Source organism: Pseudomassariella vexata, assembly GCF_002105095.1.
Source record: "Pseudomassariella vexata strain CBS 129021 chromosome Unknown BCR38scaffold_6, whole genome shotgun sequence".
NCBI lineage: Eukaryota > Fungi > Ascomycota > Sordariomycetes > Amphisphaeriales > Pseudomassariaceae > Pseudomassariella > Pseudomassariella vexata.
The window spans coordinates 1,670,336-1,686,119 of NW_024467961.1; the positions used below are offsets into that span (position 1 = coordinate 1,670,336).

Genomic DNA, 15,784 nt, shown 5'->3' on the forward strand with positions numbered 1-15,784 from the left:
TGACTGCCTGACCTTGTTTCAGTAGCTTGATGCGTGTGCATATAGTGGTGTGACTTGTTATATTGGGGAAGCTTGGTTAGCTAGCTATCTAGCTAGCCGAAAGCCCTATTGGGCTGCCTATCTTATCCCATCTATAGCTACAGGGTGACCCTCCTTGGGGTCATGATAATTAATGATAATTTTACAACTGTACTGGTCTGAACATGCCATTGTGAGGAGAACGACTTGCGAAGCTACCCGGTATCAATACCGCTAAAGTTGATTGGTGAACCAATTTGAAGTCGGCGCGATCTGTGGCTTGAATAGGAAAAGCTTTTGGCTTGCAATTGTGATTGGTTGGAAGTAAACGGTAGCCACAACCTGAAGTGGACGTCGTCAAACGTTGTCAACTTTTACAGCAAGCTCGGATGTGGAAGAAAGTTTAACAAAACACATCGTTGAACGTCGAAGCAACACCCTAATGCGGGGACCTTCAAGCTTCACCAAGGACAGTTTTCTGTTCAAAAGTCTGCAAGTCACCATACGAAGTCCTTCGTGGTCGTCAAGAAGTCCTTCGCAATTGCGCCAGTACAGTCTCGGCCCGAGCAAAATGGCACCACGAGACCCCAACACCTTGTCCAACTACAACTGCTGGCTCACCCGCCACACCACGGTTGACTTCAAAGTCAACTTTGAAAAGCAGCGTCTTGAGGGTTCCGTCTCACTCAAGCTGGAATCGCTAACGGACAAGGAAAGCAAGGAGATCGTGCTTGACACCAACTTCCTGACTGTCACTTCGGTAAAGCTGGACTCCTCGGAATTTCCCTGGGAGATCCGGGACAGAGTCGAGCCGTATGGGGCACCACTCTATATCTCTGTGCCCGATGGTGTCACCAAAGGAGAATCCGTCAAGCTTGATATCGTACTCGAGACCACGTCAAAATGCCTGGGTCTCCAGTGGATGACTCCTGAACAAACGGGCAACAAGAAACACCCGTACGTCTACTCGCAGTGTCAGGCGATTCTGGCACGATCCATCTTCCCTTGTCAAGATACGCCTGACGTAAAGTCCACCTTCACGTTCAATATCACTTCTCGTCTTCCCGTCGTTGCAAGCGGTGTTCCAGTTCCTTCGGACACCGCGGGTGAGGGAGAGAAGCTATTCCAATTCGAACAGAAGGTTCCTATCCCGTCGTACCTCTTCGCCTTGGCATCAGGAGACTTGGCTTTCGCACCCATTGGCAAGAACTCGGTCGTGGCGACAGGTCCGGAGGCGATTGATGGTGCCCAATGGGAACTTAAAGGAGACAGTATATAACCCCCTAAGTCTAGCCCCGTTCAACCCCTTTCCAGGCAGCCTCAAGAGCAAAATCTGTTATCATTGAACCGGTACAAGAGCTTTTGCTTTCGAGACATGGCCTGAGGTCCTTGATAGGTCGATGGAGTATTAAGCATTAACACTCCGTGTCGCAGTGGACAAGTTCCTTGATGTGGCCCAGAAGCTTGTGTTTGACTACCAATGGGGGGAGTATAATGTTCTGGTGCTGCCCCCGAGTTTTGCCTACGGAGGTGAGAATGCAAACTGATACCGGGAAAACCAAATCGAGCACTTCACTGACAGGAACCAGGCATGGAGAACCCTATCTTCACATTCGCGACACCTACCATCATAAGTGGAGATAGACAGAATGTAGACGTCATTGCACATGAACTGTCACACAGTTGGAGCGGTAACCTTGTCTCTACTTGTAGCTGGGAACATTTGTTCGTACCCTGGAAATTCCCTCCCCCTTAACTGTGCGTTGAGAACTAACATCATATGTGGCAGCTGGCTCAATGAGGGGTGGACGACCTATCTCGAACGCCGAATAGGCGCTGCTTTACACGGCGAGCCTCAGTTCGATTTCTCCGCCATCATAGGCTGGAAAGCGCTAGAGGACTCGGTCAAGCTGTTTGGCGATGACCACGAGTTTACCAAGCTAATCGTCAGTCACAAAGGAGTCGACCCAGAGGATGCCTTTAGCTCCGTCCCATACGAGAAGGGATTGTACGTCACTCTCTGCGCCCTCTTGTTTCCTTTCTTGTGAATTTGCAGAGAACTCTCTCCGAGTGAGAGAATTTGACGCTTCTGGGATAAGCTATAAGCAGCGATCGCTAACACTGAGCGTGCATTAGTCACTTCCTTTACTATCTAGATAGGCTAGTTGGTCGGGAACACTTCGACAAGTTCATTCCTCACTATTTCCAGACGTGGGCTCGCAAATCTCTGGATTCATTTGAGTTCAAGCAGACCTTTTTAGATTTCTTCAACGGCTATGGAAACGAAGAGATCAAGGAAAGGATTGCGCAGATCCCCTGGGAGGAGCGCTTCTACAAGCCTGGCCTCCCCCCAAAGCCAGACTTTGACACTTCCTACGTGGACAGTTGCTTGGCCTTGGCCGAGAAATGGAAACAGGAGGTCAGTTTTACCGTCACTTTGAGAGACTCGAGTTGACGTTTCGCAGGAATACAAGCCGGATGCCAAAGATATCGAGCCATTCACGGCAAATCAGACGTTGGTCTTCCTCCAGGCTGTGCAGGATTTCTCCCCAAGCCTGAGCGCCGAGAGATCGCATCTTCTTGGTACCACATACAACATTAGTTCTTCGAAGAACGTCGAGCTCAAGTCGGCGTACTACGTCATCGCCTTGAAAGCCGGCGACAAGCGGGAACTCCCCGGCATTGTCGAGCTTCTTGGAGGTGTTGGTCGCATGAAATTCGTGCGGCCGTTGTATCGCCATCTCAATGCGGTGGACAGGGACCTCGCGGTCAAGACGTTCGAGAAGAACAAGAACTTCTACCCATCGACCACTAAGTCGCAGTTAGCTAAGGATTTAAGCTTGAAGTAGACCTGCAACAGGTGCCGCCCTCAAGTCAGATACTCGATGCCATGGGGCTCTGTCTTGCTGGACACTTGTCAAAGGGCAGCCATCAAGACAAGGCTAATGAGAGCTTAATCCTACTCATCTGTGAAATTAGAGTACTTATTTCTTGAATCTTTCTATTTGCGTACATGTGAGCCTGGCCATAAACCTGGAAATGATATGTTTTCCAGAGGTGCTACTATTTCATCGCCACTTTAACAATCGGTGCATATGGTCACCTCGGAAATCCTGTGATAATTGACATGATGATTATAGTTGTCGTTTTGGACTTCGTACTGTTTATGCTATTTCTCTTGCATTTCCTCATTTCTTGTTTCTCGTTCTTCAGTTAATTTCTTGAGATTTTGGCAGTTGACTGACTGGCTCCATGTCCTGAGGCTATCCGAGCAGTGGGCAATGAGATCAGTCAAGAATCCCTTTCGGTTTTCAGATATTCAATCATTGGAATAAGCCGTACATCCTGATAGCAGCAAGCTTCGAATCGCACATCCCACTAATTGCCATCCATTACACAGCTAGCCGTATATCTCAGATATGTTTACTGAGAAGGAATTCAGCTTTTACTCTCAGAGCAAACATCAACTTCGAGTTGTCAGTTTTTAGTGCTTTAGAAGTGTGGAGGTTGGCAGCTCGGGGACAGCCTGCACCAGCTGCCTCCCACCATCGGAATGATCTCTGTGTGCAAGGTTGGACCTTTTGGCACGTGAACAATTCCAATTTCCCGCTCAACCAAATGACGAAGCTGAACATAACATTTGGGGGCGCGACTGAACACCGCGTCAGTGGCTCCTGTCAAATCAAATTACCGAACTTTACCTTTTTGTTGACAGGTGACCGTGAATTCCGCCAACATCATCACGCCGCCAAACCCCCCTTCCATTCCGACAAGCTGCAGAACCATATCGATAAGTAGTTCTTCTGCAACCGAATCCTCACTGGCGCAAAGCGATCCCTCCTCCACTACTTCGGCGGCCGTCCGCCGGGCCATCTCCTCCATCCCGCAAAGTCGACGCACCGCTTCACGCCGGCACCTTTGCCCCGACATCTTTGCCCGACAGCCTCGACGCCACGAAGCTGCCTTTTTTGGTTCATGCCGTAGCTCCCCGCGTAACCAAGGGGATGTCGACAACACCAACTTGCTGATTTGCTAGGAAACTGTTGGGAGCACATAAGGAGCCAGTCGAGATTACAACGACCGACCCGACGACATTTGCGACGCGGTTGCAAGGCAGTGCGCTCGTCGTGCCTTTGCGGCGACGACAGCAGCCCCGTCGCATACTATTTGCGCCTCTCCTGACCTTCGCATGTCTCGGTGACATTAACCCTTCCGTGTACCAACGTAGGAGACGACAAGGAGCTGCTCCTCTCCAACCGCGATCATGGCGCCCGGTGGTGGTGGGAACATCAAGGTGGTGGTGAGATGTCGGCCGTTCAACGGGAGAGAAATCGACCGCGGAGCAAAATGTATCGTGGAAATGAAAGGCAACCAGACCGTCTTAACAACACCCGACAACATCGCTCATAGTACCAATGCCAAGGGTGGCAAAGATACTGGCCCCCTGAAAGCCTTTGCTTTCGATAGGTCGTATTGGTCTTTCAACAAGAGCGATCCCAACTACGCCGGCCAGGATAATTTGCACGAGGATCTTGGAAAGCCCTTACTGGATAATGCATTTCAGGGCTACAACAATTGTATTTTCGCCTACGGACAAACTGGTTCTGGAAAGTCGTATTCCATGATGGGATACGGCAAAGAGCACGGTATCATCCCCATGATCTGCCAAGACATGTTCAAGCGTATTACGGCAATGCAAGCAGACCCCCATTCCAAGTGTACGGTCGAGGTATCGTATCTCGAGATCTATAACGAGCGGGTGCGCGATCTTCTCAACCCTTCCACCAAGGGTAACCTTAAGGTCCGAGAACACCCTTCGACCGGTCCATATGTGGAAGATTTGGCAAAGTTGGTCGTCGGTAGCTTTGAGGAGATCGAGAACTTGATGGACGAGGGCAACAAAGCAAGAACAGTTGCCGCTACCAACATGAACGAAACCTCCAGTCGAAGTCATGCCGTCTTTACCCTCATGCTCACCCAGAAGAAGTTTGACGTAGAGACCAAGATGGAAATGGAGAAAGTCGCCAAAATCAGTCTGGTTGATCTTGCTGGTTCTGAAAGAGCGACATCGACTGGTGCAACCGGCGCACGTCTCAAGGAAGGAGCCGAAATCAACAGATCACTTTCCACCCTTGGTCGTGTCATTGCTGCACTGGCTGATTTGTCAACTGGGAAAAAGAAAAAAGGACCCGGCGGCCAGGTCCCGTACAGAGACAGTATCCTTACATGGCTGCTGAAGGACTCATTAGGTGGAAACAGTATGACTGCTATGATAGCAGCAATCAGTCCTGCTGATATCAACTACGATGAAACTCTCAGCACACTCCGATATGCCGACTCGGCCAAGCGAATCAAGAACCACGCCGTCGTGAACGAAGATGCGAATGCTCGCATGATACGAGAACTCAAAGAAGAGCTTGCTGTGCTGCGGAGTAAGTTGGGTGGCGGCGGCGGAGCCGCAGGCGCTGGTGGGGTCGCCGTTCCACCTGAGGAGGTCTACGCCGAAGGAACACCGTTAGAACAGCAGATCGTCAGCATCACATCATCGGACGGAACCGTCAAGAAGGTGTCGAAAGCAGAGATTGCTGAGCAGCTCAGCCAAAGTGAGAAGTTGTTGACGGACCTGAATCAAACATGGGAACAGAAGCTTCAGAAGACCGAGGAGATCCACAAGGAACGGGAAGCTGCCCTCGAAGAGCTCGGAATCAGTATTGAGAAGGGCTTTGTTGGACTTCACACACCGAAAAAGATGCCGCATTTGGTGAACCTGTCGGACGATCCTCTTCTGGCCGAATGTCTGGTATACAACATCAAACCCGGAACAACGACGGTTGGGAATGTGGAATCAAACGCCGAGAACCAGGCGAATATTCGGTTGAACGGAACAAGAATTCTGCATGAGCACTGCACTTTCGAGAATGCCGCCGACGGGACTGTCACAATTGTGCCTAACGAGGGTGCTGCCGTAATGGTGAATGGAAAGCGTATCAGCGAACCCAGTCGTCTACACTCTGGTTTCCGGGTGATCCTGGGGGATTTCCATATCTTCCGATTCAATCACCCCATGGAGGCCAAAGCTGAACGCGATGAAAACCGGCAAAGTCTTCTTCGCCAATCGCTTACTGCGAGTCAACTACAAAGTCTCGAGCGTACATCGCCCACTCCGCCACGACCTAGCCATGAGAGATCGGTTAGCAAAGCTGGTTCGGAGTTTGGTGACATTCGTCCGGACTCCCCCGCGGCCGATGGTCGAGATTCAGACTGGTCGCTGGCTCGAAGGGAAGCTGCAGGTGCCATACTCGGCCAAACCGAACAGCACCTCTCTAGCCTGAATGATGAAGAGCTCAATCTCCTCTTCGAGGATGTACAGCGCGCCAGAGCTGAGCGAGTCAACGTCAGGGAGGGTGATGAAGACATGGACTCGGTTACTTCTTATGCGATACGCGAGAAGTACATGTCGACAGGCACACTCGACAATTTCTCACTGGACACTGCGTTAACGATGCCATCTACGCCAAAGGCAGGCGAAGTGGACGAGCGGCTGAGGGAGATTCGAGAAGTCATGCAGACGCAACTAGAGAAACAGAAGGACGAATATCAGGGTCAGCTTAAGAGTGCTGAGGCTGCCAATGTTGAAGTCGAAGAAATTAGGATGGAAAAGGCCAAGATGGAGGAGACCCTCACTCAGCTGAAGGCTGACATGCAAAAACAGCTTGATATTCAAAAGCAGGAATTTCAAGCGAAAATAGAGAAGCTGGATCCGCTCAAGAGGCCAAAGGCGAAACCGAAACTTTCCGAAGAAGAGATTCAAAGAGCGAAAAAGATCGTCAAACACTGGAGAAGTCGACACTACGTCCAAATGGCGGAAGCCATTCTCCAGCACGCTGCCACTCTGAAAGAAGCCCAGATCATGAGTGAGGAACTAGGGGAAAATGTTGTTTTCCAGTTTACCGTTGTGGATGTTGGGCATGCGCTGTGCTCCTCGTATGATATGGTTCTTAACGGAGTCGACAACGAGAGTGACGACATGTCGCTTGGAGAAGCCCAAAAACCATGTGTCGGTGTACGCGTTGTTGACTACAAGAACACAGTGGTACATGTCTGGAGCTTGGATAAGCTTCACGACCGCGTACGGCAAATGAGGCAGTTGCACCAGTATCTTGACCAGCCTGAGTACTCTCAACACTTCAAGTTTGATAATCCATTCGTCGAGGCTTGCATGCCCGAATACTCTCTCGTCGGCGAGGTAGACGTACCTTTGAAAGCCGTGTTTGATAGCCGAGTCCAAGATTTTACTCTGGATGTCCTATCACCGCACACGTCGCACGCTATCGGCATAGTCAAGCTCTCTCTGGAGCCGTCAAGCGCGCGAGCGCCCTCCAGCACTCTGAAATACAATGTTGTTATGCACGACATGGTTGGATTTGCTGAGCGAGAAGGAACCGACGTCCATGCGCAACTGTTCATCCCTGGCGTTTCGGAAGACGGCGTTACGACGACCCAGATGATCAAGGACTTCGACGAGGGACCTATCAGATTCGACAGCGTTCATAGTATGAGCGTTCCCTTGTTTGGGTCACAGGATGTGAATTTGCGGGTTGCTATCTTCGCCAAAGTTTCTACGATGCACTTGGACAAGCTGCTCAGCTGGGATGAGATGCGCGACTCGACATCAGCTTCTGCAGGCAAGGCGAAGAAAGGTGCTCGGTTGAACGAATCCCAATTTTATACCGAGGAGAAGCACGATGTGCTGGCCCGAATCCAGATCCTCGAACTGTCCGAGAATGGCGACTATGTTCCTGTCGAGGTTACCCAGACTGGTGAACTGGACAGTGGCACTTTCCAGCTGCACCAAGGTCTCCAACGGCGCATTGCTATAAATCTGACCCACAGCTCTGGTGATGCGCTGCATTGGGAAGATATCAGCTCAGTCTGTGTTGGCAAGATCCAACTCGTCGATCATGCTGGGAAAACTCCCGACATGGGCACGTCTACTCCAAACATCCCGCTGCGGTTGAGCGCCAAACCCACCTTCCGACAGAACGCTAATGGCACTCGAAGCTTGACGATCAGTGGCCAATGGGACTCGAGCTTGCACAATTCTCTCTTGCTCGATCGTACAACCTCCGACAGATACAAAGTCCAGATGTCTCTTTCTTGGGAAATAATCTCTGAGAGACTGGCCGAACCTATGAAGTTCTCTACCAACTTGTTCTGCCGGATCCTCGGTCGAACATTCATTCGCCAGGCTTCGATGCTCTCGGCGCTTTGGGAGCGAGTCCGAATCGTTCATTCGTCGTCTGCCATGTACACGGTGCGTATACGACCTGCGCCGATCAAGCGCGTTGGTGATCTTTGGAGGATGAACAGCCAGCATGACTACGTCAAAGGCGAGGAGAATTTGAACAACTGGGGTCCCAGGGGTGTATCACTAATCAGCGACTTCATTGCTTCACGCAAGAAGAAGCGGCGTATTGCTGAGATTGGGGCGGCGCAACTGTTTCTCAAGAAAATTGGGCTGCCTGAGCCGAAGAACAAACCAGTTGAGGATGACGAGAACCACCTTGAGTCGGGCCTTTCCCCACTTAAAGGTCACGACGATGACGCTGACTCCATCCATGCACTGCTAAATGATACCCCAGAAACCTCCCGGCCTTCAACGCCCAAACCACCAAATGAAGAAGGAGCTGGAGAAGTCGATGCCGCCGAAGCCGAAACCGCCGGAGAGCCACACACCGAGCCACCGGGCTCGGGCTCGCAAGAGATTACGGAGAAACCCAAGGAGCCAGAGTACCCAGAACATGAAGCAATGATTTTAGATAAGTGCCTGAAACTTTGGATCAAGCACCCGGATCCTGTCATTCGCATTCTGAGTCCCCAGAACACGGCGCCACCAGCAAATGGTGTTGTCCCTGAATCCACCGAACCACCAGCTCTCATCACGACGATTGTCAAGGTACCCAAGAATCCCAAGGTGCTCAAGGGTGGATATTTGCTGGTGCCGAACAACGACTCCAGCAAGTGGGTTAAACGATTCGTTGAGCTTCGGAGGCCATATCTCCACATTCACAACGCTACAGACGGTGACGAGGTGGCGATCGTCGGTCTTCGCAACTCGAGGGTTGACAGCCAGCCTGAGATCCTAGCGTTGTTCAGTGGAAACGATCACGAACAAGACGAGGATGAAGGCACAACGAACGGTGACTTCCGACCAGGACATCGTCGGACGCCGTCAGGTCGCGTCGTTTCCACCATTTGGACAGGAACCGGTGACATGAGCTCCTCTGGGCCCGGACTAGGCGGTCTCAGCGAGCGCTTACAATCGGGCGTGTTTGCCGTCTATGGAACGGACAATACGTGGTTGTTTGCGGCTCGCAACGAGCGGGAGAAACTCGACTGGATTTTCCGCATCGACCAGAGCTATTTCTCAGGCAGCGGCAGTGCGAGCGGTAGTGGCGCCGTGAGCCCACAACCAGGAGGGTATGCCAACGACGACGACTGATAAAAAGAACGAAGCTTAAACATTGCTTAACGAGTCAACCGGGCTGGGTCTGGACGGCTTTTGGTTAGTCGCGACGAAATCACGACATAATCCCTTTTTTGTCTAATGTTGCATATATCGGGAAGGAGTGTTTATTCCTTTTGGGCCATACACTGTACGCTACCCTCTTTTCCCGGATACCTTTCCTTTTGTCTACCCAGCTTGTATCGCATTTTCCGTAATGAAAAGTCAACTATTACCTAGAATATACCCCCCGCGTTAAAGACGACGTCCGAGAGAGGACGCCGTGCGCGGACAGAACTAGACCATTGAATAAGAAAAGGAGGGAAGGAATCCAGGACCGACAATTTTGAATCCCCTCTTGTTGCCACAGTCTCCTGGATCTTGGCCGAGGGTACTAGATGTGAGGTTGGAGTGCAAGACTGAATTTGCGAGACTGGGTTACTTCGATTGAACCATGAAGATATTTGGAGTCGTGCTTGTACGAATACCCATGGAACTAATGAAAAAGAATAAAAAGTCATGACATTTTGAAATGTGAGGAATAACCGCATTGACTCCTCAATGAAATGCGCGTCCCTATTTGCGAACCACATCGGAAAATTAAGCGAAATCGTTAAGACTGTCACTCGATTGATTAATGCAGCAACATAGTGCTGATTTCAATTGTCTTTTATGCGTTGTGCTCAGTTTTTTCGTGTCTTTGCCGGTTTTGAGGGGGTTTCAAGAAAAGCGGTGATATATTGTTGTTTGTCTACTTCTATAAGCCGTAATCGCTTTCTATGTTTGTCCTCGGCGCGCCGGATATCTAATAAGCTAGCGAAGGCCTTACCAAGGTCTTTGGTTAACGGTTAACGTACGTCGGGCTAAATTTATGAGGTTTTGCCTATAATCGCATAATAGCGCAAGGCTAACTCTACCGTCCTAGCGTTGAGGTGTAACGAAACCTCTGTGGTCTAGTTGTGTAAACCACTAAAGTGTTTGTGAGGGTTTATGCTAGCAAGTAAGTCCTGCCGTCCGGGGTCTTGATTAACAATAAAGGTACGTATGGGGAACGTGCTTGGGTAACTGAGTAACGAAGGGTAGTTTAGAATAGAGTCGTTAAGGCAGTGTGCCTCACTAACGGGTTAGATTGATGCCTAGACCAATTGCTGAAGTAGAGACTGTCTATCTATGAAATGCCGGGGACCTCGTCCCTTATATATACTACCTAATACTGAATAGGTATAAAGTAAGTGATAAAACTATAATGTTAATCTACCCCTATTAGAGCCCTTACGTATTAGACTCCTCGTTACTCATTCTAAACGCTACATTGACACATATTCAATAAAGCACTTGACCCGATGGCCGGATGTCATCTTCGGTACACCATGTCAGACGTGCTTGGCTACTGAATATTCCGCTGGAAGGATAATTCATTGAATTCCATTTCGAATCACACAACCTTTCCCCCCCCCCCCCCCCCTTATTCTTAATATCAGCGGGTTTCCAACTATAATAAAAATTTCATAATGGTATTTTATATGTTGTATGTCATTATTTACTTCAGTAGCGTGTATAGTAAGGAAGATTTACTCCCCTAGGTTCTAATTTAGAGACAACAGTGCTGATATTGTCGTAATACTTGAATATTCAGTTTGGCAAGTAGTATCAGTGACATCGCTGTGTATGTGGAGAAACTGGCAGTAGGCGCCTAGCTTGCCTGTATTAAAGAGGCTGAGGGCGTAATGCTAACGTCTGATCCCTTCTCCTGGTCTAGTTTAGGTGTTGCCTTGTCCCTTGATCTTAATATCCCCTTCTTCCGTTCTTTTCTTTTACAATAACATCGTCATAGCCTCACAAAGGATATCGCCAAAAACCTACACACAAACAAGCCCGCTACGAGGGCAAATGGAATGCCAGTCCACTTATGACCGAGTGAGGCGCCACCGGAACGACAGAGCCAGCAAGGGGCCTGCGATAGGTCCTTCGACTGGCCGGGTGATAGCAAGCCTGGAATAGAGTAGGCCTGCCTCATCATGGTGGTAGCAAGTAGTTAGTCACGAGACTGCGTGCAGTGGTGGCAAAGCCGGAGCCAAGTATATCGCATAGCCATATACACGTAATCTCGGATCAGATTTAATAACTGCCCGAACTGTGGCTAAGAGACTAGCCTATGAAAGGAAAACGGCGCCGTTAGAGATACTTTTCGTATTTCCTTTTTTTATAACTTTTTAATCTCATTTATTATACTGCCTTATGGAAGCCTACGGCTTATGAAGGCAGTGAAGTAGACTAGCTACTGTGTGTGAAAATGTAGTAGGGTCTGTGCCCCTACTCTAAGTCCTAGGTTGTTAAGGCCTAGAAAGAAGGGTAAATTCTGTCTCACTTCTATGTCCGTAAATACTAAATAAGTACCTCGTAGTCTCCTTTATAGTTGGCGTAGAGGGCTACTAGGTAGCTACAGGCTTTGCACTTATATTTATAAGACAAGTGATTCTGGGCACAGTACTTGCAAGCCGGCTTCTCTTTACACTCACTGTGGTTGTGAGAGAAGCCTAGGCAGCGGGGGCACTAGGTATTAGGCATATAGTCTCGGAATATATCTACCTTCACCCTTAGTCCCCGGATGATTAGCCCGCTCTTCAGGTAGTAAGACAGGAGATTAAAGTGGTAAGTATTATACGAAAACTGCTTAGGTGCGAAAACAGCTTGTAGATAATGTCGTTACGAGGGAACAATTCTTAGTATTTACTGATGTAAAAGCGAGACGGAGATTACCCTTCGTTGTAGGCCTCAATAGCCTAGGGGTTAGTATAGAGGCATAGGCCCATGCTATCTTTTCACACACAGTAGCTAGTCTACTTCATTACCTTCATAAGCCGTAGGCTTCTGTCGGGCAGCAAAGTAAACAAGATTAAAAAGAAATAACGAATAGTCCTGCTAGTAGGCTTGGTAGTGTGGGGTCGTACTGGTATTGGCATTCCGACAACATACGAAGGTGAAGAAGGAAAGTACAGGGGGCACACATGTATCTTGCCTGTATCTCATGTGACCTTAGACCACCAATTCCACAGGTAGGTATATAAGGAATTAATCGCAACATATAGAATGTAGGAAAGTAAAAGAGCGGAGGACTAGGTCACGTAATCAATTAATAAAGATTGTAGAATAATTAGATTGATATTGTTGAAATTGTGGATACCGTAGGAGGGGACCGGCGGTTAGCAATGAAAATATATATCACCTCATATCAGGGTAATTCGCATGCGCCAAATCACTACTTTGCGTGCGAATTAGTAATTGGTAGACGTATTGCACTTAAATTCATGATGTTCTTGCGAATAGTCATCAAGTTTCTAGAACATGAAATTACTCTAACCGCCGCACGGTGCCCAAAATTCTTTATGTGCCATTACCATAGCGCGAAACAAGTAATACCGAACCAAGCTTTACCAAGCAATTCTGCCAAACATTCATGCCCCAGTTTTTACCATCACCCAACTGATGGGAAGAGATCGCTCTGGCCCAGCGTCAGTAATTCTCACGCAAAAGCAATTTTTCCCTGTTGCCGCTATGAAGTGCGACGCAGCAGAACGGATCCAGGCGCAGTAAAATGAGATGAAACAATCACGTCACTCAGTCTCGCCACCCTAATAGCTGGCCCGCCTCTAAGACGCCAACAATATCCTTCTCATCTATAACAGCGAGAATGGAATGCTCGTCGCAGGGGTCTTCTGGAGACGACCGCATATCCCTTATCCACTCAGATGCTTGCGATATACGTGTGTCTGCAGCAATAGTGATCCATTCTTCCCGGCTTGCGCCGAGCCATGGGATATCACGGGTTGGCTTGATTAGGTCCAGACTGTCGAGCCGACGGATGCGGCAAGGCGAGGCTAGTAAGTCGCCGTATCGCACCCATCCCGTAGGAGAATCGTAGCCAGCTCTGAGCACGTCGGCACCTCGCATGTCTTCAGTGTATGAGCAAACCGACGTGATGTCGCAGATAGGAATGATCAGGTCCTTTATGCGTTGCGGTTTCTGGTATGTGGCACCAATAGCCCCACCGGGATGATTGCGTCCAAACAGTGCCGCGACGCTGCTATGTAACTCCTGCGATGCAACCACAGCTAGGGCATCGCCAACTGCAAGTGCCATTGTAGTGGATGTTGTCGGTGCAGAAACCCCGAAAGATGCCATTTCCGATTCATGAATTGGAGCCGGGACCAATATCATGCCCGGACGCTGTCGTATCAACTCGCATTCGTCGGGTTTCGTGTGAGACGTGAGCACTATGGTGGGTAAGTCCGCATCGATGTGTGGCAAGAGGAGGATTAATTCGGGTGTCTTTCCAGAAAATGTGACGAAGAGGACGGTGTCGTGTTCACCAATCTTGCCCAAATCGCCATGCAGAGCCTCGGTCGGATGGAGGTATGTGGCATGGACGCCAAGACTGTTAAACGTGGCCACAAGTTTCTTACAAATGTGGCCCGATTTTCCCACTCCGATGAAGACGGTTTTGCCCCGTCCTCCCTTATATCTTGTAATGGTTTCTATAGCTGAGTTGAAACCTTCCGCCGTGGTCGGATCCGATTCGTATAGATGAGTAAGATTCCGCAAGGACGTTGCCTCGGTATTCAATACATGAACTGCCCCAGCAATTCTTTGTTTTGCGTGGGCATCGGCAGCAGCAACAAGCTTGTCTGTCGCTGGTTCGTCGTCTAGGCAAAGCTCTTCGATTGGCGTGGCGGGCCGTGTCGCGTTTGGTGTGATGGGGGAAGGAGGTGATGGGGGAGCGACGAGTGGGCGTTGCGCCGAGCCGCATAGGTAGACGGCGCTCGTCTGTACGGGATGATGTTCAACCATTTTACTGGGTGTTGTTCCTTCCGAAATTTGCAACGCTTGGTGGTTTTGACGAACTACAGGATCGAGTTCCTCCAAGGCACTCTTTAAGGTAACTCTGTGGCCCGTGATAAATGTTCCCACGGGTATATCCCAGGGTGCTGAGCACTCCCTTGTCGCGAGCTGACTTCAGTTCCCCATATTTGATATCCGTTTACGGTGTCGACAGTGTTGATACTGGAGTCAGAGTAATCTCTGCCAGAAATAAATTGGCCGCCGTTTCAGTCTTGGACACGAGTATACGTAAGTCTGTTTGTGCAGAATCACTAGGGTGGGGCCCTATATGGCACGAATAGAAAAGAGGATCTATCCGATTGCTGCCCTAGATCCGATGGTGTTCGAAACGCGCATGTCCTGGTTCAAGGGCCTAACCGGTGAAACGGGCGACAGTATAGAAGGATGAAGGTAGAATCTCAGAATGCGACAAGAAACTGTGAAGACCACATCGACTGTAAATAGATGGACGGCCTGCCCGGTCTCCGCATAGACCACCGTCTCTGGTAGTAACCTTTGGGGGTGCAATGGCGAGCTAGCTCAAAGAAGAAATGCAATTACAAAATAAGCGTATCTGGTGGATTCTTTTATATATTCCTGATGAATCATGATACGGTAGGTCAAGGAATGCAGGTCGGTCGACCGCAATTAGGGTCTTTTCGGGCTTTACCGTCACGCCTGGTGGGTGCATTCTTGCGTGATCTGGACTTGTGCCGAACCGTCTCTATATCGTGTAAGTAGCTTCGGACGTGCATCCTGTGCGAAGTGCGAGATACTACCCTACTTTTGCCCTACATGCATGCTAATGAAGTAGAGGGAGACCATTGAAAAGACCGAAACGAGATCCTAGTTCGTAGCTATAGGCAGCATGACCCGCATGAGGTGTCCATCAGGCATCAGAAGACAACGTAAGGATTGGGCGAGACAGGTCCGGGCATGATTCGATGCTGGAAGCGTAATGCGCAAGTGCCAGCCTATCTCGACATATCGACGGCGTAGCGCGGTATGTGCTGATCCTGGACACCTTTGAATTGCCCCGACGAGATCCCAATCACAGATGTTGAATCATGAGCATGGTCCCCATCGCGCGTTTCCATGGTGGTAAAATCAAAAGAGGGTAGTGGTCTTGGTGGGGGCAGGGTGATGATGCATCGACTTCCCTGCTTCGGCCATCGCTTCACATGGCAGAAGTCAGCCAAGCACTGGAAGCAGCCACTGCTGAGCTCGACAGAGTTTGTCCGACGGTGTGGTACGCCCTGCTAAGATATGGATTATAAAAGTCAATTAAGTCTGTGAAATATACAGACTTGGGATATAGTAGCACACACCTGGCCATTGTCCCATTGTCCATTATCCATGCAGCCAAGGCCTTTGTTAGCTCCA

The 15,784-nt window shown here is 49.6% G+C and overlaps 3 protein-coding genes across 3 annotated transcripts; 2 read left to right on the plus strand and 1 right to left on the minus strand.

The window, feature by feature from the left end:
• The first annotated feature begins 335 nt into the window (after positions 1-335).
• Positions 336-3,042, plus strand: BCR38DRAFT_432220 (peptidase family M1-domain-containing protein). The gene is made up of 6 exons (XM_040860170.1): positions 336-1,289; positions 1,453-1,548; positions 1,608-1,743; positions 1,808-2,026; positions 2,155-2,437; positions 2,484-3,042. The coding sequence occupies exons 1-6, from the start codon at positions 461-463 to the stop codon at positions 2,865-2,867; spliced, it is 1,947 nt and encodes a 648-aa protein (XP_040716403.1). The 5' UTR covers positions 336-460; the 3' UTR covers positions 2,868-3,042.
• Positions 3,043-4,282: 1,240 nt separating this feature from the next.
• On the plus strand, positions 4,283-9,520 carry BCR38DRAFT_341430 (kinesin heavy chain; the record flags this gene model as incomplete). The annotated part of the gene is made up of 1 exon (XM_040855869.1): positions 4,283-9,520. The coding sequence occupies one exon, from the start codon at positions 4,283-4,285 to the stop codon at positions 9,518-9,520; it is 5,238 nt and encodes a 1,745-aa protein (XP_040716404.1).
• Positions 9,521-13,141: 3,621 nt separating this feature from the next.
• On the minus strand, positions 13,142-14,371 carry BCR38DRAFT_340932 (uncharacterized protein; the record flags this gene model as incomplete). Its single annotated transcript, XM_040855822.1, has 1 exon — positions 13,142-14,371. One exon carries the CDS (start codon positions 14,369-14,371, stop codon positions 13,142-13,144), a length of 1,230 nt encoding a protein of 409 aa, XP_040716405.1.
• Between the last annotated feature and the right edge of the window lie 1,413 nt (positions 14,372-15,784).

Coding starts and splice junctions, on each gene's coding strand:
- BCR38DRAFT_432220 (XM_040860170.1), top strand. CDS start 461: ATGCGGGGACCTTCAAGCTTCACCAAGGACAGTTTTCTGTTCAAAAGT. Junction 1,290..1,452: donor ATGGGAACTTAAAGGAGACA/GTATATAACCCC, acceptor TCCGTGTCGCAG/TGGACAAGTTCCTTGATGTG. Junction 2,438..2,483: donor CCGAGAAATGGAAACAGGAG/GTCAGTTTTACC, acceptor GACGTTTCGCAG/GAATACAAGCCGGATGCCAA.